The sequence below is a fragment of the Podarcis bocagei genome, assembly GCF_964188305.1.
Source record: "Podarcis bocagei genome assembly, chromosome: 1".
Lineage (NCBI taxonomy): Eukaryota > Metazoa > Chordata > Lepidosauria > Squamata > Lacertidae > Podarcis > Podarcis bocagei.
In genome coordinates, this window is record NC_138125.1 from 121,574,798 (window position 1) to 121,600,480 (window position 25,683).

At 45.3% G+C, this 25,683-nt stretch overlaps 2 protein-coding genes across 5 annotated transcripts in view; one reads left to right on the plus strand and one right to left on the minus strand.

Moving 5' to 3' along the window:
* DCAF17 (DDB1 and CUL4 associated factor 17) overlaps positions 1-2,232 on the minus strand; it is a 32,074-nt gene extending 29,842 nt beyond the window's left edge. For 2 of the 4 annotated variants that reach the window (XM_081175911.1, XM_081175909.1), the window contains exon 1: positions 1,764-2,221. The gene's annotated coding sequence lies outside the window, so the exon portion shown is untranslated. Of the gene's footprint in view, positions 1-1,763 lie in introns of all 4 variants that reach the window. The other 2 variants (XM_081175910.1, XM_081175912.1) reach the window with 2 other exon arrangements.
* Positions 2,233-12,580: 10,348 nt separating this feature from the next.
* Positions 12,581-25,683, plus strand: part of METTL8 (methyltransferase 8, tRNA N3-cytidine) — a 46,239-nt gene continuing 33,136 nt past the window's right edge. Inside the window, exons 1-2 of the mRNA XM_081182168.1 lie at positions 12,581-12,748; positions 15,384-15,475. Of these exons, the coding sequence (XP_081038294.1) occupies positions 12,606-12,748; positions 15,384-15,475 (235 nt within the window). The 5' untranslated portion in view covers positions 12,581-12,605. The remainder of the gene's footprint in view (positions 12,749-15,383; positions 15,476-25,683) is intronic.

Sequence of the window (25,683 nt, forward strand, 5' to 3'; positions counted from 1 at the left end):
GGCTTTCTTTCTTTACCTTGGGATAAACCCCACGGAACTTAAAAGAGGCTTCCTTCTCAGTCAAACATGCTCAGCATTGCAAACTTATGGTTACCAGACGCCTCCGTTTCCCGGGGACAGTCCCAGGATTTACAAATTTGTCCCCGGACAAAATCCATCCCGGGAATGTCCCCAGATTTCATTTAATGTCCCCGGATTTATATTTTAAGTGTTGTAGATTTATTAGTAGGAAATGAATGTTGCATGATTGGTTCAACGGCACAAGACACATCATATGGGGACTTCCGGCGAGGCAAAATGGCGGGCCCCACAGCAGCCAGCAGCTCCTGAAGCCAGCCAGAGCCAACTGCACTACCAGGCTGGCTCCGGGCTGCTGAGGCTGCCGCTGGGGAACCGGGGACGTCTGGTGCATCAACTGGGGGAACTGCTGACACACACGCCCTGCGACTTAATCGAGAGGGGAGCGAGAGCACCAGGCCACCCGCCCAGCGGTGGTCCGGGGCCAGGAAAACCCTGGAGCCGATGCAGGGAGAAGGAGGAAAGGAGAAGGAAGAGAGAGAAAGAGGAAGGAGAAAAAAAGGGGAGCCCTGACCTTGCCACACCACTGCCGCTGTCGCTGAGAAGGAGAGGTAGGAGAGCACCAGGAGTGCAAGGACACGTGGCTGAGCCCAGGCCCGGCCCGAGCCTACTCCATGGCAGCTAGCACCCCAAGAGAGCAGGCCAGGGCCCAGAAGAAGGCCATGCAACAGAGAAGACCACAGAAGAGAAGATATTACTTCTTGATTTTTTAACAAAATAAAAAAATAATTTTTTTTCTCTTACCAAAAAAAAAAAAAAAAAAAGGTGTCCCCGGATTCTTTGAAAAAAATCTGCTAACCTTATGCAAACTGGCAGTGTGCATAGGGTCCCAGTTCCCCGCAGTCAGGGAGACACGCAGGAGTCAACAGCTCCTTCCAAAACTCCGGCGTTAAGAGGAAATGCACGGGAATCTATTTCCTGTTCCAGACAGTTTACACTAGGGTTACCAGATGTCCCCGGTTCCCGGGGACAGTCCCTGGATTTGCAAATCTGTCCCCGGACAAATTCCGTCCCCGGACTGTCCCCAGATTTGCAACCCTGTGGCGGCAGCAGCCTCACCATCCCCACTACTGACTCCCTGTTGCTAGGTAAAGGTAAAGGGACCCCTGACCATTAGGTCCAGTCGTGACTGACTCTGGGGTTGTAGTGCTCATCTCGCTTTATTGGCCAAGGGAGCCGGCATACAGCTTCCAGGTCATGTGGCCAGCATGACTAAGCCACTTCTGGCGAACCAGAGCAGCGCACGGAAACGCCGTTTACCTTCCCACTGGAATGGTACCTATTTATCTACTTACACTTTGATGTGCTTTCTAACTGCTAGGTTGGCAGGAGCAGGGACCGAGCAACAGGAACCCATCCCGTCGCAGGGATTCGAACAGCCAACCTTCTGATCGGCAAGTCCTAGGCTCTGTGCCACCACCGTCCCTCCCTGTTGCTACTCAGCTTCCCAAAAAAAAAAAGGGGGGGTCCCCGGATTCATTGAAAAAAACCTGGTAACCATAGTTTACACTTGTCTGTCCATAACCAGCGATTGCAATGCGAGCTCACGTGGCATTTCGCCCCCAACACTTCTTTCTCCGTACATTACCGGGATAGAGAAGGGGAGGGGGGCATCTTTTCAATCCCGGACTCGAGGCAATCCCAGTTTACGGTTCTGAAGGTGCAATCCTCGCGCGTAAACTTACTTGGGAGTCAAGACTCACTGGAACGCATTGGGGCTTCTCCGCGAATGCAAGCAAAGGGGGTCAGGGATGTAACCGCATGCGCTGGATCTCTACATTATCGGTGTGGAATATGCCGCCCGACAACCGTCCAGGATCAAGTTCCGCCCAGCAGGAACTTACTCGGGAGTAAGCCCGACGGCACACGAGGCGGGGCTTAGTGATCGACTCAACAGGCACAGGACTCCATTGCAAACCTTCCGAGCGGGAAAGGCTGCCGTTTCGCACAAAGCAACTTTAAAACAATATATAGATATATAATATAGCCTCTTTTTATGCCCTCGCGCGCCTCCGACTACCCAGCGCGCGCGCGCAGAACAACAACAAACCTCTCAGGACGGCGCAGGAGTTAAAACCGCGCGCGCCTCCCAAACCGGGCCTGTTTCTTCGGCAGGGACACTTTCGTTTCCCCGTCTCCGCCTCTTCGCAATGCACGGCGGGAAACGTAGTTTCCCTCGCCATCAACTACCTCCGAGGGGAGCGGAGCGCGAGAGTTTCGGGGACTACGGCTCCCGAAACCCTCTGCGCGCGCAAGGGCGGGAGGCCGCGCGCGGTTCGGGTTTCTCCGGCTTGATCGGCTGCTGGTTTGCAGCGCGGGAGCGGAGGGTTGAGAAGGTTGCACGAAGGAGCCGTGCAAGTGTTAAGGACAGCACCTTGCAGCATCATCATCACCATCATTATTAATACCCACGCCCTGCACATTTCTTCTTATTTTTTGGGAATATCATTACATTTGATAACTTAACGACTGGACGCGAGGAAGCACGTGGATAAGAATGTCCAAAAAGTGTTTTGGGTTTTTTTTGTTTTTTTTTTTTTGTTTAGGCACTGCATGGCATATAGCGCCCTGAAGGTGAGTTCTTTTCTCCTCGTGGGAATCAAGGTTGCATTAGATATTACCTGCTTTCAAAAACCCGTTTTGGTTAAAACTGCTGACCCGGCAGAGAAAACAAACAAACATTAAAACCCTAAAATTAAATGCCCGACTGTCTTAAGGTAGTCGAGCTAAGAGAGCAGTCGTAACCCCGCGTCTGGTGGACTATTGAAAAAGATGCAATGGACTATTCAAAAAGATGCAGTAGAAAAGGTTTAAGATAGGACCTACGGAGGGGAAGGTGGGAAGTCCCGAGATTCGGAAGAATATTTAATTGTGGATGTGTATGGTTGTATTATTATAATTCTATATTTGTGAAATCAAATAAAAATTAATTTCAAAAAGAAAAGGGAAATTGACAATACTGGCGTCGGCATTTGCAGTGCGTGAAAGATGCCTTAAATAGAAGCGTCTGGGTTGACTTCTGCAGATCCAAGGAAAGCTACTTGAGATTGAAAGGCTCCCACGTGTGCTCGCTTCCTTCGGAGTAAGAGGGATGTGGGAGTCTCTGTGGTTCAGTGGAAACGCTAGTTGAAAAATGGTGGTGGAGGCCCTGTGCCTGATGTGAGGAACTTCTGCCAAGTTTGATATGTCTAAGTCAGTTGTGGGAACCTTTGTCTGTGGGTCCCCAGATGATGTTGGACTACAACTCCCATCATCCCTGAGCTCTGGCCTTGCTTGCTAGGTGTGATGGGAGTTGTAGTTCAACATCTGGGGACCCACAGGTTGAGAAAGGCTGCTCCAGATGGTTGCTGAACTACAACTCCCATGCCCCCCAGCAGGTGTAGTCAGTGGCAAGGGATGATGGGAGTTGTAGTTCAAAAATATATGGCAGGACAAAAGTTACTCTCACACTAATGAGTGAATGCCTTTCGCTGTGGCTACCTTTTTGATTTGTGTGGCGCTGGGTCTTCAAAATGTTTAGAAACTTCAGCTGGGTCAGAATACAACAATTAGATTTTTAAACTGGATTTGCATCTCTTTCCGATTCTTCTGAGTCTATGCTGCTTTCTAGTTTGTTTCCTGGTTCAGTGCAAGGTTCTGATTATAAAGTCCTAAACTCTTGAAACCTGGGTATCCGAAAGGCTCTGTTACTATATTCTAGAGACATCAAGGAAGTCTGCCTTATTAGCTGGAAAAGCATGTGCCATTTAGGGCTGCTTCCCAAAGGTGCACAGAGCACATCAGGTAGCACATGGCTTTTCCCTCAGGAAAGTGTTAGATGAGAGGAGTGGGGCTCTTGGCTACACTTTTTGGCTTTGCCGGTAAGGCCACCGAAAAAAGGTGATTTCTGGTTAGGTTGCAAACAGCCCTTCCTCCTCCCTTGGCTTTAAAAATGAAGCCGTAATTAAATTCAAAGAAGGAAACTCACCAAAACAGTGGTGTATTTGGTGCCATGAAATATTTGAGTGCCATTGTAGCCTTTCTAGGCCTTTTAACCATGGATAGGAAATGTTTCACCCGAGCAGGGACGAAAAGAGTCAAAACTACACCAAGGGATTAAATCCAGAGAAAGCTTTTTCACCATTAGCTATACAGGGTCGACATGCTACACTAAGGTTACCAGATTTTTTTCAAAGAATCCGGGGACACACTTTTTTTTGAAAAGAGTAAAAAAGTTATTTTTTAATTTTTTAAAGAAATTAAGAAGTAATAACTTCTCTTCTGTAGTCTCCTTTGTCGCATGGCCTTCCTCTGGACCCTGGCCTGCTCACATGTCCTTGCGCTCCCGGTGCTCTCCTACCTCTCCTTCTCAGTGGCAGTGGCGCAGCAAGGTCAGGGCTCCCCTTATTTTCTCCTTCCTCTTTCTCTCTCTTCCCTCTCCTTCTCTCCTCCTTCTCCCTGCATCAGCTCCTGGGTTTTCCTGGCCCTGGAACGCTGCTGGGCAGGTGGCCAGGTGCTCTCGCTCCCGGCTTGATTTGGGTCGCAGGATGTGTGTGTGTCAGCGGTTCCCCCAGTTGATGCGCTGGGCGTCCCCGGTCCCCCCTTGGCAGTGGCAGCAGCAGTCTTAGCAGCCCGGAGCCAGCCTGGTGGTGCAGTTGGCTCTGGCTAGCTTCAGGAACTGCTCGCTGCTGTGGCGCCCGCCATTTTGCCTCGCCGGAAGTCCCCATATGATGTGTCTTGTGCCGTTGAACCAATCATGCAACATTCATTCCCTACTAATAAAAATACAACACTTAAAATATAAATCTGGGGACATTAAATGAAAACCGGGGACATTCCCGGGACGGATTTTTGTCTGGGGACAAGTTTGTAAATCCGGGGACGTCTGGTAAACTATATGCTATACCTCTCCCCAGAATAGTGAAGGTTTTGGAATCCTTTGAGGAGCAACTGAAAGTGATGGGGAATGTTTAGCTTGGAGAAGAGAAGATTAAGGAGGGGCATGTATTGCATTGCATTCAAATATCTAAACTGCTCTCATGTAAAAGATGGAGAAGACTTGTTCCCTGTTGCTCCAGGGGGCAAGGCGATGGCTAATAGGTGGAAAGCAGATCTTGGCTAAGCATTAGGATAACATTCATTTTGGTAAGAGCTTTGACTATGGAGCAGATGCCCTCAGGATGTGCTAAGCTCTCCATCACTGGAAGCTACTTGTAATGGCTACTAGTCACAGTGACTGTATTCTACCTCCACTGTCAAAGGCACTTCTGAACGCCAGTTTCTGGGGATTGCTGGTGGGCAGAATTCTGTTATGCTCAAGTTCTACTTATAGGTTTCCCACAGGCATCTGATTCTCCACCGTGAGAATGGGATGGAGTACTAAGTGGGCCATTGGCCTAATTCAGCAGAGCTCTTCCTAGGTTCTTGTGTTAAGTATTTGAGGAGAGACCAGACGGTCATCTCCCAGGGATGCTGCAGTTGCAGATCTCGCACTGAGCCTCTGAAACACCTTCCAACTTGATGATTCTCATAGGCTGTTCCAACTCGATGAATCTATGAAACACATAAAATAGGTATTGAAAATCTGTAATCAATTTAAAAGGCCACAAAAAAGACTAAAATTGTCCCTCGATTGCTTGGGGGAAATAAAGGTGTCAAAATGGCATCAAAATGTCAATAAAGTAGGTGTTGGGCAAATCTCTCCTGGGAGTTTCTTCAGCAGTAGATTATTCAGGATGGTGCTGTTGGGCCTACTATTAAAGGGCTACATGAACATGTTTTGCAATATGTTGTTGAAAGTCAAGTGATCTGTCATTTCTTTAGCAATTAAGCTGTATCATAGTAGGCTGGGCTGACACACTAAAAAGATTGTATGAGAGGCAGGTAGCAACAAACATTTTGTTCCAATGAGTCTGGCTTGAGTCAACAAGGTTCAAAGCAGTACAGATAATCTTGATTGCATTATTTGTACAACTCTGGCATAATTCGACTTGCCACTGATGTGCAATATCAGGGTTTTTTTGTTTTTTTAAAAAACCAATCCACAGCCTTCCTTCAAATGTCAGTGAGACTGCTTACTCCTCCGTCTTTTGAGGTCTTCCGAAATGGCCGTGCTTTAACAATTATTAGATAAGCATGTCTCATGTAAAGCTACAAGCCAGCAGAAAAATCTCTATTTTCCTCCTCTTATTTCTGCCAGATATTTTGACCATCTGTCTAATTTTCTCCTCTGGGCTTGTTTCCATGTTAGTATATTTCCGGGCTATTCCAAGTATTGCTCTTAGCAGGAATGCAACTTTTGTTGGACTTGAGTCTCCGTGTATTTGAAGGCTCCACATACACATCAGGCAGCTTTGCTGCTAATTCCCCCACTGTCAGAGTTTCCACCTAACATGGTGGCACTGCCTTATTCTGGAATGGGTGGGGGGTGGGGGAGAGTGGAAAGTGGCAGAGGGGGGGTAGGGAGAGACAAAAATCTGGCTCGTGTTTGGAAGCCATTGGTGGCGGTACAATAGAACGGAGGCTCTCAAAAGCTGGTTGCTCAGCGCATCAGGGGTATGGTCAACTCTACTGTTGGGTGCTAGTGGCTCCCCGGGGTCTAGGCATAAAGTCTTCCCCATCAGCTGAGATGCCAGAGATTGTTTGCAAAAGCTCCTGGGGGGACAGCAGACCCCCAGTACCTCCGAGCATCTCCCAGTAGGCACGTCTCTGGAATGGCATGTCCCTTCACTCCGGAGTGCCCATCTGCGATACAAGTATTCTGGCATCACACAGCAAGAAGATAGAGACATCCATAGATCTAACCGGAAGAGTCCGCGACTAGAAGGAGAAGGAGTATCAGGAAGAGTGGAATAAATTTAATGATTATCTAGTTAAATTTAAGTTAAATTAATTGAAAATAGCTTGCAGATACTTAATTGGCTTAGGATTTTATTTATGTTAAGTGATGAATTAATATGTTTAATTCCATAAGGTGAAGATTTAAGGATGTTAATGTTTAAGTTAAATTTCATAAGAATTTGGATTTGGAAAACCGTTAAAAGGACATGCAATGAAATTCAACCAAGGAGAAGCAAGGAAGTCACTTAACAAAGTTAATAAGTGTAATTTTCAATAAGGCTATGATTTATGTTTGTTTCTCTTGTGTGTTTGTTTGTTTGTTTGTTTGTTTGTTTGTTTATAATATTGTGAAAACCAATAAATTTTTTGGAGAGAGAAAAAAAGAGACATCCGTTGATCTAAACTACATTTTATTCATAATACAGTGGTACCGCGCAAGACGAACGCCTCGCAAGACGGAAAACCCGCTAGACGAAAGGGTTTTCCGTTTTGGAGGCGCTTCGCAAAACGAATTTCCCTATGGGCTTGCCTCGCAAGACGACAGCCCATAGGGAAATCTCCGGGACAGCGGGGAAGCGCAGCGCGTCTTCCCCACTGTCCTCGGACCTCCTCCCGCCGCGCGGCATCGGAACGAAGCTCCGATGCCGGGCGGGGGGGGAACGCCTCCTCCCCCCCCGCGCGGCATCGGAACGAAGCTCCGATGCCAGGCCGGGGGGGGGGAAGCCTCCTCCCGCCGCGCGGCATCGGAACGAAGCTCCGATGCCGGGCGGGGGGGGGGGGAAACGCCTCCTCCCGCCGCGCGGCATCGGATGGCTTTCCTGAAGACTTGGGGTGGGAGGAGGGTTTTCCTTCCCACCGCCAACATTCAGAATGCTGTTCTGAATGTTGGCGGCGGGGAGGAAAAACCCTCCTCCCACCGCAAGCCCCGGGAACAGAGGGAAAGCGCTGCGCGCCTTCCCCTCTGTTCCTGTACCTGTCCTGAAGGCTTGCGGTGCGGAGAAAAGCCCTTCTCCGCACCGCCAGCCTGGCAAGCGGTTTCCCTAGGAACGCATTAATTGATTTTCAATGCATTCCTATGGGAAACCGTGCATCGCAAGACGAAGAGACTTGCGGAACGAATTAATTTCGTCTTGCGAGGCACCACTGTATATACAGAGAATCCATAAGCACATCTGTGCCCTCCAAACTTTGGCAGAAACAGAAAGCATACAGCAAAAGCGAAAGTACAGTCTAATAACACTCTCAGACAGAAGAGATAAGACAGTCTTCCGTTCCCACACTTTTCTCAGACATCTCATGTGATTTACACCAACCACACCAGCCAGCATCGGCTACATAAAATCCTAACAGAGTTTGTGCCTGAGATCTTCTGCATACAGAAATGGTACTTATTCTTTGAGTTCAGTCCCTTTTGCTTGGTTGCTTGTCGATAGGCCGCATGAAGAATTGGCATATTTGTAGACCAGTCAAGTATTTCTAAACAGCCCGTGGTTATGATGAACTGACACTTCCCTGAAATTACAGTGTTAGAAATTCAATAATAACAACAATAATAATAATGTATTATTTGTACCCCGCCCATCTGGCTGGGTTTCCCCAGCCACTCTGGGCGGCTTCCAACAAATATTAAAAATACATCAAAATGTCACAAATTAAAAACTTCCCTGAACAGGGCTGCCTTCAGATGTTTTCTAAATGTCAGGTGGGATATTATTATTATTATTATTATTATTATTATTATTATCATCATCATCATCACCACCACCACCACCACCATCTTCATCATTGCAATTATTATTAATTCCATTTCTATGCCGCTTAATATTTTAAAGAACAAATCATAGCAGTTTACAACACATAAAAACATCAAATACTGCAGAATATAAATAATTCAAGCTGTAAGGAAAATATTTCAGATCCTTCTCTAAATGACATTTTGCTTTCCCCAGTTGCCAACCTAGCATCCAGAGATCTCCATATGGTCGCAATTGGACCCGCAGTAGTTGCGAAACGCGCCTGGCGCCTGCCTAATTTCGAATACTGTGGCTGTAGGCAGTTGTTAGAAATGAAACTTGTTCATCAGGTACCGTGATACCTCGGGTTAAGTACTTAATTCGTTCTGGAGCTCCGTACTTAACCTGAAACTGTTCTTAACCTGAAGCACCACTTTAGCTAATAGGGCCTCCTGCTGCCGCTGTGCTGCCGGAGCACGATTTCTGTTCTCATCCTGCAGCAAAGTTCTTAACCTGAAGCACTATTTCTGGGTTAGCAGAGTCTGTAACCTGAAGCGTATGTAACCTGAAGCGTATGTAAGCCGAGGTACCACTGTACTGAGAGGGGAGGAGATTATCATGGTCACAGCACAGAGATTTTTGGTGGGAAGAGAGTCTCTAGATTTCCAGTTTCATGACATGCGAAAGCTCTGCCGACTTCATAAGAGGCAACTTTGGTCGGACAGCATTAAGGAATGTAAATTGTGGAAGTTTTATGGTAATGCTGTACATTATTTCAGGCACGTGCTTTCCAAGCACTGAGCCTTCTTTTGTTTCGTTTTTACAAATCCACGATATAATTTTGCAGGCTCTGTGTGCGCACGGACGCCATTTCCGCTGTGCCCACTTTGCTCAAGTGTTTGGAACCAGAAAAAGAGCAGTGAAAGAAAGGCTTTGAAGAAACTTAACCTTTGGAGTGGGAGAAGAAAAGTCAAGCAGAGGAACAACGCATTGCCACAGGAACAGAATGTTTCTCCAGCGATGAGTGTTTTGATATATATATATATAGATATTTAAGGTGCAACAATTGAAACATAACCCCCTCCCACTCCACCCCCCCAGAAACCTTCTTATTAAAGTAAACAAGCACAATAATCCGAATGCACAGAATGTCTCTTTGTCTCTGGCAAATGCTTAGTAATGCACATTTTGTTTCTTCCCAGGCAAATTTCTCATTAGTCACTATTGTAATTGAGACATTTGTTATAGAAAGGCAATTAATTGCAGAGGCATGACTGGATCTCCATAAGGTCACTTAACGCTCCTGCGTCGTGCTGGTGGGGTGGAGGGAGGTGGGAAGCGGAAGTATTTTACCAATCTGAGGGTCACACAGATCTATATCCAGTCAGGTTTTTATCTATATCCAGATCTATATCCAGTCAGGTTTTTTAAAAATACAGTGGTACCTCGGGTTACAGGCGCTTCAGGTTACAGACTCCGCTAACCCAGAAATAGTACTTTCCTTCAGGATGAGAACAGAAATTGTGCAGCGGTGGCAGCGGGAGGCCCCATTAGCTAAAGTGGTACCAACCCACCAATGGTTAGGGGAAGTTTGTTGAAACATCACAGAACAATTGACCACAATCCTAGGAAAACACTGAAGGAGCGTCTCCACCTCCATCATTCAGCCTGGACAATGAGGCCCAGTGCCAAGGGCCTTCTGGCGGTTCCCTTGCTGCAAGAAGCCAAGTTACAGGGAGTCAGGCAGAGGGCCTTCTTGGTAGTGGCGCCCGCCCTTTGGAACACACTCCCACCAGATGTCAAAGAGAAAAATAACTACCAAACTTTTAGAAGACATCTGAAGGCAGCCCTGTTTAGGGAATGTTTAATAGTTTATTGTATTTTAGTGTTTTGTTGGAAGCCGCCCAGAATGGCTGGGGAAACCCAGCCAGGTGGGCGGGATATAAATAATAAATTATTATTATTATTATTATTATTATTATTATTATTATTATTAGCTGTCAACTTACAGATTTGAAAATAAGGGACCAGCAGCCAAAATAAGGGACCTGCAGCCTCACCTGTTCCAGGCACTCCAGTCTTCCTGTCCTCCTGCAGTCTGGTCAAACTCATGCTGGTAGCTTCAAGAACACTGTCCAACCAACTTTGTAACCAGAGGTTCAACTGACTAGAATCTGAATCACATGCACCACAAGGCCTATGCAGCCTCAACTTAAGATGGCTCCCCGGCCTGGCTTTGCACTGCAAAGTTTGCAGCAGCACGTGCAACAAAATGGCATCCAACATTCAAAAAAAAACCTCAGCTTGTATTAACTAGCCACACACAAGGCATGCAAACTCCACCCCCCAGCCGTTCTTAGACTTCTTCTTGGGTGAGCAACACAGCCAAGCAACACAGTTGGAGCCTCCCTCCTCCCTGGCCGGCAGGGAGGGAGGGAGAGGAGCTGCTTCCTTTGAAATTTAAGGGACATCATTTAAGGGACATCTATCAATAAGGGAAAGCAGCGGGACATGGCAATGGAATAAGGGACTGTCCCTTCAAATAAGGGACACTTGACAGCTATGTTATTATTATTATTATTAACAACACACAGGCTGAAGTCCAATGCAGCCGTCACATTTGCAGAACGGCTTTTGAGCCACCCTCTACTGACATAAAGGGAGCCTATTTTTCTGCAATTCCCCTTTCCTCTTGCAGTCCTCTGTGCCTTCACCCCGCACACCTCCCAATCTGTTCCATAGGATTTGAGAGCCCTTCAGAACAGCATGGAAGGTTGCTTTGGAAGCAGGAGTAGGAAAAAGAAATGGGGGGTAAATTCCCTATCCCCTCCTGTCTCCTGAACTTAACAGATGCCTTCACTGAATCAAAAGCATTTCTAGAAAAGATGAGTAGCGTTGGATTTTACCCATGGAGTAGTGCAAGTTGAAGGGATGCGGGTGGCATTGTGGTCTAAACCACTGAGTCTCTTGGTGGAAGGTCGGTAGTTTGAAACGCCAAAATGGGGTGAGCTCCCGTTGCTCTGTCCCAGCTCCTGCCAACCTAGCAGTTCGAAAGTACGCCAGTGCAAGTAGATAAATAGGTACTGCTGTGGCGGGAAGGTAAATGGCATTTTCAGGTGCTCTGGTTTCCATCACAGTGTCCCGTTGTGCCAGAAGCAGTTTAGTCATGCTGGCCACATGACCCAGAAAGTTGTCTGTGGACCAACACCGGCTCCGCCGACACTTGTCCGCAGACACTTTTTCCGGGTCATGTGGCCAGCATGACTAAGCCGCTTCTGGCGAAAGCAGAGCAGCACACGGAAACGCCGTTTACCTTCCTGCCGCAGCAGTACCTATTCATCTACTTGCATTAGCGTGCTTTTGAACTGCTAAGTTGGCAGGAGCTGGGACCGAGCAACAGGAGCTCACCCTGTCGCAGGGATTTGAGCCGCCCACCTTCCCTAGGCTCAGTGGTTTAGACCACAGCGCCACCCACAGCCCCTCTCTTAAGTATTAGACTAATTGGGTTTTGTACATAGCTCCCAACGAAGGAGAGTTCTCTGAAACACCATACAGTTGATTATCAGACGCTCTGGAGAGTCTCCGTTTGGATCCTGCCCCACCCCCCAACTGTTAGACATGTTGAGGTGCTCAGCTCAGCTGCCATTCTCAGGACACGGTTGAAGTGTGAGAAATCACCCTTTAATGGAACTTAACCATTTTTTAAACTTTCTGATTTTTTACTTGGGTTTTCCACCAGTATCTAGCTGCATGATGGAAAGAGAACAAACTCAAAACATGCATTAGCATTTCAGTGGTCAGCTCCTTCTAAACAACAACAACAACTGTAAAAGGAAAAGATAGAGAAAACCAACCTATATTTGTGTTGCTACGGAAGAGACAGGAATTATTAAGGTTAACTGAAATAATTAAGTTTGCAAGAAATCTATACTGTTTAATTTTGCTTTCAGGGTATTTTGCTTCTGCTGCGCTGAAATGCTGTTTGTTAAAAGATTCTGTGCTTCACATCTGAAGACCAGCAAGATGCCCCATCGGTTCCAGAGTAACAAACGACCAGTTGCTCCCCTTGGGTCACGAGTTTTGTTGGATCCAGATAAAGTTTTTGATCACAACATGTGGTATGATTAATGCAATTTGCTACTGTGTTATCGGTTTGTCTTTTAAATATAGGTAGGGATTTATTTATTTATTTATTTATTTTGAGAATCTAAACACAGAGGCTGAATGCTTTCCTGCCATTCAGAGGCCGGAATCCATAGCCAGCAGAAGAGAGAAACCTTACATGCAAATGGAAAGTGTTTTAATCTTTGTCTGTTAATTTAGAGAGACAGACCAACTGATATCCAGTGGTCGGTCAAAATAATTATCTCAATGTTTTCAGAAATTAATTGGATACCTTGGATATCTGCCCTGCCCTCATATGAGATATATATCTGTTTACCAATTCCAGGAAATTTGAGTGGGCACTTGTTTCACCATCACAAGAATGGCTACCATCCATGTTCCATTAATTTTTAAAAATAGAACATGAGGTAGAGCCATGTTATGAAATAAATGATGGATGTACTAGTAGCAGGAGGTTGAGATTCTTATTATTATTAATTGAATTTATATACCAACCTTTGCCCCCCCCCCAAATTATGAATCTTTGTAAATTGTGTTTCTAAAGGATCTTTTGTTATTGCCAAATGCCAATGTGTTTGCATTATTAAGTTTGTTATGAATAAAAAAATCATTTTAAGTTAGAGCTTAATAATTATTTCACTATTAATATATTTCTTAATTGTATTTCACTATTAATATACTTCTTAATTGTATTTCACTTCAACAATTACTTTGATAAAATAACATATTTTGTTATGTGCTAATGGCTTTAGATACCTATTAGGTCTATAAATTGCCGTATAGCATATATTCAATACAAAAAACAGTGACAATTGAACATATAAAGGACATCTGGACATATAAAGGGCCCCACTACCTTCAGTAGCTTAGGGACTCATCAAACCTAAATCCGGCCCTGTGTATAACCCATTGAAGTAATCTAACCTTGAGGTTACCAGAGCATAGACAACAGTAGTTAGGCTATCCCTGTCCAGATAGGGGCGTATCCATACCATAATAGGAGATGAGCCCTTACTTCCTTCTTCCTACCTTGTGGAAGACCTTGATGCTCTTGTTAGGTTGGGATGAGTGAAGCAAGTTGTATGGGACTCATTTCCCTACTTCCAGGCAAGCAGTTTGGCTCTGTGCTCCTCCTAAGTCAGGGATGGGCAGGTTGCAGACCTCCAGATACCGTCGGACTTCAACTCCCATCAGCCCCTGCTCTCACTTCCATACATCACTGCTGGGAAAACCATAGCTTTAACTATACGGACCTCTGATGGCAAGGTGATGTCTCTGCTTTTTAAGATGCTGTCTAGGTTTGCCATCGCCTTTCTCCCAAGGAGCAGGCGTCATTTAATTTCGTGGCTGCTGTCACCATCTGCAGTAATCATGGAGCCCAAGAAAGTAAAATCTCTCACTGCCTCCATTTCTTCCCTTTCTATTTGCCAGGAGGTGATGGGCCCAGTGGCCATGATCTCCGTTTTTTTTATGTAGAGCTTCAGACCATATTTTGCGCTCTCCTCTTTCACCCTCATTAAAAGGTTCTTTAATTCCTCCTCACTTTCTGCCATCAAGGTTGTGTCATCTGCATATCTGAGGTTGTTTATATTTCTTACTTGCTTCTGTGGCATGCCTTAGGACCTAGCCATTAAGTCATCAGCCCCTTTTGAATTTTTGGCACTGAAATTCCTAGGGAATAGTTCGTGTTGCTCAGCGTTTTTCCACTCTTGTTTTGGCACAATACTGTGGCGTGGCCGCGGCTCCAATCCTTTACTGAGGCCTGGCTAACATTAGAACACCATTATTTGACATAGGGAGATTTAAATCTTTATCCCACTCAAATCCATCTGTTGCGCTCTATAATTAAAAGCTCCCTGCAGCTCACCTCTGGTTGCTGTTTTGGGTTGTGTTTAGTGGTCTAGCAACACATGGGAGCAATTACAAGTATTTCTTCAGAAACAAAACCAGCTGCGACATTCCTCTATCGGATTACCCACACCTTTACTAAGTATATTTCTGTACATATCTGTATGTCATGCTTTGACTCGCCAGGCGACCATGTTTTGATAACTACAAATCTGTGGCGGAATGGCGGCCGCATAGCGCAGCTGGCACATGACATGCAACGTGTGTCATTTTAGGAGATAATGAGCCCTTATTACACGGGAATCAAACGGCACAGACCCTATCACGAGCTCATGGGCTTGTGTTTGGGAGAGATGGCGTGTTTCCGAAAGGACAAACTTTACGCCGGCGCTTGCTCCAGAACGGGCAGAGGGAGAAGGCTGCGGAATGTCCTATAACGAAAAGGTGACACACACCACAGAGGCATTCGAATGCTGCCGTGGACTGTGAGGAGAAGGCAGTACAAGGAGTTTTTCAGTGCAGAGTCTGCTGGAACTCTCCACAAGCATAAGAATGAAGCATAAGAATGGCAGGAGCTCCAGAGGGCATCAAGGCCTACTTTAAAGACCCGGGAGAGTGAAGCGAGGGGTGAGGTGGAGAGCAGCTAATGGAATCTAGAATATACAATGCATTTGATTACATGTGGTGCTTAAGGGGAGAAAAGAAAAGACTCTGGAAGCTTTTAAAAATAAAAGGCATCCTTTCCCCCCCTCCCCTTGCAATCCCCCCTCCCCCTTGCAGGGACCACATGAAGTGGTCACAGGAAGAAGAAGAAACAGCCAAGGAAAAAGCCGCAGAGAATTCACTCATCAGAGTCCAACCAGAGCTGCAAGGTAATATTCCCTAAGAACAATTAAAATTGCAATACACCCACCCTTTTGTTTATGCGCTAATCCTTAGCATCACCATCTCCTTCTTTTCCTATGCGCTGAACAGTCATACCTTGGAAGTCGAATGGAATCCGTTCCAGAAGTCCGTTCAGCTTCCAAAACGTTTGGAAACCCAAGCGCGGCTTCTGATTGGCTGCAGGAAGCTCCTGCAGCCAATCAGAAGCTGCGCAGGACATTTGGCTTCTGAAAATCGTTCGGAAACCGGAACACTCACTTCCGGGTTTCAATCGTTTGGGATGGGAGCCAAAGGGTTCAAGATCCAAAGTGCGACTGCGTTGACAGTGACATATATTAACGTTGCTCCCTCCTGGCTCATGAAATATTGACATCTAACTCCGCTCTGACCTCCCAGGCACACCTGGTGTTACTCTCTCGCTTTCTACAGCTTGTTGACCTTCAGGGTGATAACAGCATGTACATGGTCTCTACATGAATTTAATGTCAGTGTTCGGTTTTCTAAAAGATCTGTCGATGTATCTTTTCCCAGAATTAATAAACCTCAGCTTGATATGCGAATCTGTAGATCTGAAATGAACCCGTTTAATTATTTTTCCAACAAAAAATCTTGATCCTCTCTTCAGGCAATAGATTGTTTGCCTAGTCATGCTGTTGTTTGGGGGTAACCACGGTAGTGGAATCTAGGTTAATGGGGAACAGGCAGAAATACCATGTGGTACAGTCCTCTTTGGTTCCAGTTACAGATAGGTAGCCGTGTTGGTCTGCCATAGTCAAAATAAAAAAATTCCTTCCTGTAGCACCTTAAAGACCAACTAAGTTAGTTCTTGGTATAAGAATTCCCACCACCCTTCTGAGTAATACCCCTCCCCACCTTCTCACTATATAGAAGGATCTGGCAACTTCTGTTTCAGTGTATCTGAAGAAGTGTGCATGCACACGAAAGCTTATACCAAGAACTAACTTAGTTGGTCTTTAAGGTGCTACAGGAAGGAATTTTTTTATTAGTCCTCTTTGGTGTCTCTGTGCATGTTAGGCAGATGAGCTTTTAGGAGGACCTCCAGAGTTTGACAAGCTGGGGAGGAAAAACATGTGCAAGATATTGAGACTGTGTTTATTTAAAATCCTTGTATATTTTTAATCTGTGTTTCAGGCAAAATGTGATTTGAAGGAGCAGCTTACAACAATTTTAAAAATCATCCCATAAAGTACTGGTTTAAAATGCAAGAGTAGTAGTAGTAATAATAGTAGTTATTAAACTTCCTCCCACTGGTTGTGTGTTTGCCCCTTATGCTGATGTCTTTTCAACATCGGTGGAAGATGTTGCTAAATTTGGCCTTCAAGGTACTGTTGAGATGGTTGGCCTGTTTGTTGTGAATCATGTACTTCTGGAATTATGTGGAAGATTTGAGAGTTTTGGTAACGTTATGGTTTTAATGTGAACTATTTTAATATAATTCTTTTATACTACTCTGGAGGCGAAAAACTAGTGCTGTGTGCATATGCAAACGTGTTTTTCTTGCTTCCCCTGTTCCACGTTGTTCGGGAAGAAAGCACCTCATCATTAGGTCAGGGTCTGGTGAAGCCATGCCGGAAGTTATGAAGGAGGAGGTGGCAGAGACAATTCAACATGTGGCTGCTGTTTTCTGATTATGCCCATAGTTGTAAACACTGAAATTCTCTTGCCCTGCTATTCAGACCAGGTAGTAGACTGGCTGATCAAGAATATTTGTTTCAAGTCATTAAAGTCTGAGGGCGGCCTTGTTTATCTAATATGTGAACTGGGAATACTTGAAGAACCCCCACACATTTTCACTTGGACGTATCCAAGTATGTCATCATTCCGTAAAAGATGGGAAAGTCTGTATGAGTGTGGGAGTGGTTGTCACCAGAGGTATGTGCATGGTCCGTTGAGAAGCTCAAATGTGAGGCTACACACTTGCTGCCCTTTGCAAATGGAGGGGGAAATCTTAGGCCAGAAATAGATGTCCTGAATTTGATTAGTCTTGTAGTCATTTGCTCACACAGCCTCTTCAGATGTTGCTTGATGCAACGGGCTCAGGAGCAGACAAGAGTGCCCACCTGACCTCCAATCAGTCTTGTTGTCCCTGCTTAATGGAAAGTATAAGAAGAAGGGCAAGGCAGTGGCGAGGTTTTGTTGTTTAGTCGTGTCCGACTCTTCGTGACCCCATGGACCAGAGCACGCCAGGCACTCCTGTCTTCCACTGCCTCCCGCAGTTTGGTCAAACTCATGCTGGTAGCTTCGAGAACACTGTCCAGCCATCTCATCCTCTGTCGTCCCCTTCTCCTTGTGCCCTCCATCTTTCCCAACATCAGGGTCTTTTCCAGGGAGTCTTCTCTTCTTGTGAGGTGGCCAAAGTATTGGAGCCTCAGCTTCAGGATCTGTCCTTCCAGTGAGCACTCAGGGCTGATTTCCTTCAGAATGGATAGGTTTGATCTTCTTGCAGTCCATGGGACTCTCAAGAGTCTCCTCCAGCACCATAATTCAAAAGCATCAATTCTTTGGTGATTAGCCTTCTTTATGGTCCAGCTCTCACTTCCATACATCACTACTGGGAAAACCATAGCTTTAACTATACGGACCTTTGTCAGCAAGGTGATGTCTCTGCTTTTTAAGATGCTGTCTAGGTTTGTCATCACTTTTCTCCCAAGAAGCAGGCATCTTTTAATTTCATGATTGCTGTCACCATCTGCAGTGATCATGGAGCCCAAGAAAGTGAAATCTCTTACTGCCTCCATTTCTTCCCTTTCTATTTGCCAGGAGGTGATGGGACCAGTGGCCATGATCTTAGTTTTCAGTTTTAGTGGTGAGGTTGGTGCAGGACAAATGCAGCGCCAGGATGACCCCGGGAAGTCACACATTTCAGTGTACAGTGGTACCTCAGGTTACACATGCTTCAGGTTACAGACTCCGCTAACCCAGAAATATGACTTCAGGTTAAAAACTTTGCTTCAGGATAAAAACAGAAATCCTGCTCCGGCAGTGCGGCGGCAGCGGGAGGCCCTATTAGCTAAAGTGGTGCTTCAGGTTAAGAACAGTTTCAGGTTAAGAACGGAACTCCGGAACGAATTAAGTACTTAACCTGAGGTACCACTGTATTCCCTGACTGCATTGTGTGGTGTACTTGTGCATTTCCCCTCATGGATCCTTGACACCATGCTGTAGCCACTCCTTGATAGCCAACTGGTATTGCTTTGACTGACATTTGCATTTACCTGGAGACCTGGAACGAAAGGTTCTTGCAAGGATGAATAAGGGCTGCGATGCGTTGCTTTGCATTGCAAAACTGCCACAGCTGCGGTGAATCTTGCTGCTCTTCATTGTGGAAAACCCTGTTTTGTGTTTCTCTCTCTCTCTCTCTCTCTCTCTCTCTCTCTGTGTGTGTGTGTGTGTGTGTGTGTGTGTGTGTGTGTATATATATATATATACATCCATCCATCCTTTCTCTCCATTTCCACCTGGCCAATGAAGTTCCTCTAGGTCAGGGGTCTGCAACCTTTAAGACAAAAAGAGCCACTTGGACCCATTTCCGAAGAAAAAAAAACTGGGAGCCGCAAAACCATTGCGACATTTAAAACAAATATATCTCCGGAGCCGCGATCTGACAGCGGGCGGGAAGGTGACGTCGGGAGAGTGCGTGACTAACGCACGCACCGCCCCATGCGACGTCACAGCCAGTACAGCGCCCGCCACAGTGGGGGAGTGTCGGGGCGCACAATGCGCCTCCTCCCCTCGCTAGTATCCGCCCCGGAGCCGCGGCAAAGGTGTAAAAGAGCCACATGCGGCTCCGGAGCTGCGGGTTGCAGACCCCTGCTCTAGGTCTTCAGAGTTTACTCTTCGTATAATCTTTTCGGCTTCAATTCTGAAATAAGTGCAGACTTGCAAATTTGCCTCGTTTGACATTCTTCCTACTCTTTTAAAGATTAATTGAAGCATGGTTAGCATTCGCTGGAAATTAAAGAAGTAGAGTGCAGGCAGTAGCTTATGGCTGAGATATATTGGACTCAGGAAGCCATTCTTTCTCTTATGAATGCCTGCATGCTTAAAACGGGACTAGGTGAGCATTGCCAGTAATGCTTCCTCTCAAAGCTTCATCTTCTTTCTGCATGTGGCAGCACATTTTGACCTATTTATTGTTAACAATGAGCCGAGCTGAAACTAATGAGTAGGTTATTTTAGGTCATTGGAAATCACTGTAAAAAAGAAGAAGAAGAAGAAGACGAAGAAGCAATAAATAAAAGGCAGTGTTCCTCCAACATTCTGCAGCATTGCCAAAAAGGATCGTTGTGAAGGACCTTGGTACAAAAAGGAAGAGCGAGAATGAATAAACTGATAGACTTTCGAGCACTTTCTCTGCTTATTAACATGGTCAGCTGCTTTTCAAGCATGCTTATTAGGCAAAGAGGAGACTATTGCGTCTAAAAGGAAGAAGAAGAATGTAGTGTTTGTTTAGCGACTTTACACGCTGCTCTGTTCTGATTTCCTCTCTTTTGAAGGATGCTGCAAAAAGGCAACACCCTGAAACAATGCCAAGCGCATAGCAACCGAAAGCCGGCAGCCATGTCTGATCAGCAACGCTTCCAGATGGGCGTTAATTGTGGGATTGTTATTCCTCGTTAGAGACGGCCAATCCGTCCGACTCTTGTTTCTCCTAGTTTTTCATTTTTCCACTCTTCAGTTCGCCACATCAGTTTGCCATTAAAAAAAAGTTCTCATAAAAAAATTAGCAGTTGCATTTTTGTGTGAGTTGCTCCCAATACACACATGTTTATATGCAATTTTACCTTATACTTTTTTTTTTGCAAAGCAATTTTGCCTAATGTAATGAAATGTTGTATGTTAGTTTCTTCAGTACAGTCCTACCTCATGTTATGTTTGCTTCACGTTACGTTCTTTCAGGTTATGTCCCACGGCGACCCGGAAGTACCGGAAAGGGTTACTTACAGGGTTTGCCACTCGTGCATGCGCAGAAGCGCTAAATCGCGCTTTGCGCATGCGCACAAACACCAAATCACATTGCACACCTGCGCAGATATGGTGCTTCAGGTTGTGCTCTTTTCATGTTGCGAACGGGCCTCCGGAACGGATCCCGTTCGCAACCAGAGATACCACTGTATATGCATTTATACGCACACTTTGCCATAGTGTAGGCATTTTTGTACATGTTGCTTGACTGGAGGGCTGCGTTGTGAAACCCAGAGAAGTGCAGATATTGAAGGAGGGCAGTGTTTTTGCCTTGTGTACTGTTCCAGGAAGTTTGATTAGGTATGTTCGCCTTTAAACGTGAACTGCATTGGATTTCTCCCCCATCCCAAAGTCGTACATATAATTTTTCTTTCGTTATATGTTGTCATTGGGAAGGCTAGCCCATACAGTGGTACCTCAGTTTTCAAACGTAATCAGTTGTGGAAGACCGTTCGAGTTCTGAAACGTTCAGGAACTGAAAACTCAATAGCCGACAGCTAGGCCTTAGGATCTTGCGCTCAGCGGAAGCCGCGTGGCACGTTCGACTTCTGAGGTGCATTTGAAAACCGAAGCATTTACCTCCGGGTTTACAGCATTTGAAAACCGAAATGTTCATCAACGGAGATGTTCGAAAACCAAGGTTCCACTGTACTTCCCCCCTACCCACAAATTTAAATCCAGATTTATCCTTTCTGCAGGAAATCCAATAATTTTGCTTAAAGGATGTGTGGCCAACAGCCGGTTTGTCATGTCAAGTTGCTGTCCAAAAGTGCTCTTATGTGGGGAAATTGTTCACATGAAAAGTTAAATTTTAGAGTGCAAGTTGGAGAGTGGGCCATTGTTCAGGACTGGCTCAATACTTTTGGACACCTTTACACCACAAAGAACTCCTAACCCACCTACTTTCAGCAGCCAGAAGCATCATAGCCAGACATTGAAGAGACCTGTCAGGAGTAAACACGGACCAATGGTACTAAATAGTATGGGAAACAGCCCCACTAGAAAAATTAACCAATAAACTGAAACTGACACGGGGACAAATAGAAGAAGACACCTTCACCCCGGTATGGCTCCCCTTTATCACATACACAGCCCAACAAGACAATGACAAAAATCCACCAACAGTATACAAATCAATACAGTGGTGCCCCGCAAGACGAATGCCTTGCAAGACGGAAAACTCGCTAGACGAAAGAGTTTTCCGTTTTGGAGGTGCTTCGCAAAACGAATCTCCTATGGGCTTGCTTCGCAAGACGAAAATGTCTTGCGAGTTCCTGCGGGTTCCCCCCCCTTTTTCTAAGCCGCTAAGCCGCTTATCAGCTGATCCGATACGCCACTAAAAGCCGCTAAAAGTGCTAATCCGCTAATCCGTCAATGGGCTTGCTTCGCAAGACGAAAAAACCGCTAGACGAAGAGAATCACAGAACGGATTCTTTTCGTCTTGCGAGGCACCACTGTATGGCTAACCTGACCCAAAACACCCACCCACCCCACGCACACATGAAAACAAAGACCACCACAGCCAACCCCAAATGAACAGCCACACCCTAGGCCAACCCCAACCTCTCTCACCACCAAAGGAACACAAGCGAACAGCAAAGAACCTGCACAAGCAACGCTGACACCAAACCCTACATATAGTAAGTAAAATAGAAACATCGCCACCCGACCCCAACCCCACCCGTCTTTCCCCCTCCACCTCTTTCTCCCTTTTCTTCCTAATGTCTCAACAAATGAAATTGAGTTGTAAAAATGTTACATGAGGAAAAAAACATGAGAGAGAGACATTGCACACTTTTGTAAATCAACAAAATCTTTAATAAAAATAAATAAATAACACTTGGGGGGGGACTTTTGGACACCTAAGGAGGACCCAAAAATGGCGACTCTCGACCCCACCAATGTAGTGTTGGCAAACGCTCCTGGGGGGCGGCAGACCCCCAGTACCTCCTAGTGTCTCCCAGTAGGCACGTCTCTGGAATGGCATGTCCCTTCACTCCGGAGTGCCCATCTGCGACACTTCTCATATGAAAAGTGCACACAAGTCTTCTGGCATCACACAGCAAGAAGATAGAGACATCTATAGATCTAAACTACATTTTATTCACAATATAGACAGAGAGTCCATAATCACGTCTGTGCTCTCCAAACTCTGGCAGAAACAGAAAGCATACAGCAAAAGCGAAAGTACAGTCTAATAACACTCTCAGACAGAAGAGATAAGACAGTCTTCCGTTCCCACACTTTTCTCAGACATCTCATGTGATTTAGACCAGCCACACCAGCCAGCATCGGCTACATAAAATCTGAACAGGTAGGAGCGGTAAGGGAAGACATCAGTGCTATTTTTCTAGAAAAAGAGGTGCCGGAACTCACCATGAATATGTCCCTTGTTCTTTTACAATGACACCCACCTGAGAGGTGCCGGAGCTCTGAGTTCCAGCTGAAAAACTCCCCGGGGAAGACTTACATCAGGAGCAAGGAGGGAAGAAAGATTGACATCAAGATTGGCTGCCCCAGTGGACCCTGCCGCCTGAGGTGGTTGCCTCACCTTGCCTCATAGGTGGGACTGCCCTCAGGGTGGATACAAATCAATGCTTTAAAAAAAAATTAATTGGATTTTTAAAACTTCACTTAGATTTTTAAAAATTTAAATCAGATTTTTACATTTTAAATGATTTTTTTTTTAATTTAAATCAGATTTTTAAAATTTAAACTGGATTTATAAAACAAACAGCTTTTGGAGGAAAAACTTTCTAAACAGTTTTCTGTTTACCAAAGACTATTATTTGAGAGCCAGTGTGGTGTAGTGGTTCAGAGCGGTGGACTCTGTAATCTGGTGAACGGGGTTTGCGTCTCCGCTCCTCCACATGCAGCTGCTGGGTGACCTTGGGCTAGTCAAACTTCTTTGAAGTCTCTCAGCCCCACTCACCTCACAGAGTGTGTGTTGTGGGGGAGGAAGGGAAAGGAGATTGTTAGCCGCTTTGAGACTCCTTAAAAGGGAGTGAAAGGCGGGATATCAAATCCAAACCCCCCTTCTATTCATCAGGAAATAAGGATTTAAGTTTATCATGTGTGCTAAAACCCAGTGTAAGTTTTTTTTAAAAAAATGTTTAATCACATCAGTTAACAAACATGGCTACATATGCTATAATGTTATTGTTTTAGTTAAATAAATTGTTTAAATTGTTATTAAGGAAAGGATTATTTTTCTCCTTCCAATAAAGTATAGCGGAAGAGTTGCCCAAATATAAACAGTTAGCTTATTAAACCTCACAGTAACTTCATAATTCTCTCTCTATGCATTTCTAATAGTATAACCAAACCAGTAATTTTTGATATAATTGTAAAAAACTACTCTGAAAATTTATTATTCCAAAAAGAAACCTTCATCTGGTTGCAAATATTAAGATTATACCACCAAGAATGAGTCTTTCTGCAAAATAAAAAATAAAAAATGATTTGAATCAGGACTTACTGACTCGTGATTTAAATCGTGATTTAAATTGATTTGATATAAATCAACTCCACCCTGGCTGCCATGGGTCAGGTGCTTGTTTTACATGCAGAAGGTCTCTGTTCAGTCCCCAGCATCTTCAGATAGGTCTTGAGAAAGACTGCATCTGAATCCGCTGGAGAGCCACTTCCACCTCCAGACCAGCAGTGATGGACCTTGGATTCCATCAGCTGCCGTCCATGTGGTTAATGGTCAGGGACAAAAGAATTGTAGTGCAGCATCTTCTGGAGGGTCGCAGAGAGGTGGCCTTTCCCGAAAGAATTTGAATTGACATGCTTTGCCCCACATCCCTGGCTGCAGGTTCCCCATCTTTGATTCAGACAGTGCTGAGTTATATGGACCAATGGTCTGGCTTGATATACAACCAAAATATAAGGAACAATTATTACGGTCGTACCTTGGAAGTCAAATCTGTTCCGGAAGTCCATTTGACTTCCAAAACGTTCGGAAACAAAAGCCGTCCTCTGATTGGCTGCAGGAAGCTCCTGCAGCCAATCAGAAGCTGCGTAGGCCGCATTGGATGTTCGGGTTCCAAATAACGTCCGCAAACCGGAACACTCACTTTTGCAGCGTTTGGGAGCCAAAATGTTCGACTTGCAAGGCGTTCGTATTCCAAGGTACGACTGTGCTTCCATTTAAGTTCATCAAGCACTCCTTTTGAATTCTCTTTCTTGGGGAACTGGGATTATTAATTAATAAACTGCCAACATTTGTATCTCCCCTTTCTGTAAGAGTGGCTGGAAAACATGTGCATAAAATATATGGACTCTCTGAGTTCATGGTTCATAGGACCAGTCTTGCATAACTTGATTATTAAATCTGTTTGAATCTGTACTTGTTTTCCATTGTAACCAATTTCAGCCTTGTCCCAAAGATGCACATCTTTTCTGAAAGGAATAGCGGCGGTGCTGTTTCCTCCGCTTTTCATGGAAAAGAACCTATTTTCACACAGCCCAATTATGTGTGTACTATAAATAGCAAGCTGGTGGCGTGTGCTTTGGGTTTGTAGAGCAGTGTAAATTAGGATTTATGCATGCGTGTTAATAAATAAATAAATAAATAAATAAATAAATAAATAAACCCCGCCCATCTGACTGGGCTTCCCCAGCCACTCTGGGCAACTTCCAACAAAATATTAAAATACAGTGGTACCTCACGTTACATACGCTTCAGGTTACATACGCTTCAGGTTACAGACTCCGCTAACCCAGAAATAGTGCTTCAGGTTAAGAACTTTGCTTCAGGATGAGAACAGAAACCGGGCTCCGGTGGCGCAGCAGCAGCAAGAGGCCCCATTAGCTAAAGTGGTGCTTCAGGTTAAGAACAGTTTCAGGTTCAGAACAGACCTCCGGAACGAATTAAGTATTTAACCCAAGGTACCACTGTACCGTAATACAGCAAACATTAAAAGCTTCCCTAAACAAGGCTGCCTTCAGATGTCTTCTAAAAGTCTGGTAGTTGTTGCTCTCTTTGACATCTGATGGGAGGGCGTTCCACAGGGCGGGCACCACTACTGAGAAGGCCCTCTGCCTGGTTCCCTGTAACTTGGCTTCTCGCAGTGAGGGAACCGCCAGAAGGCCCTTGGAGCTGGACCTCAGTATCCGGGCAGAATGATGGGGGTGGAGACGCTCCTTCAGGTATACTGGATGCTTCCCTTGTGTTCTGTCCACTACAAAGAAAAGGGAGAGGTGT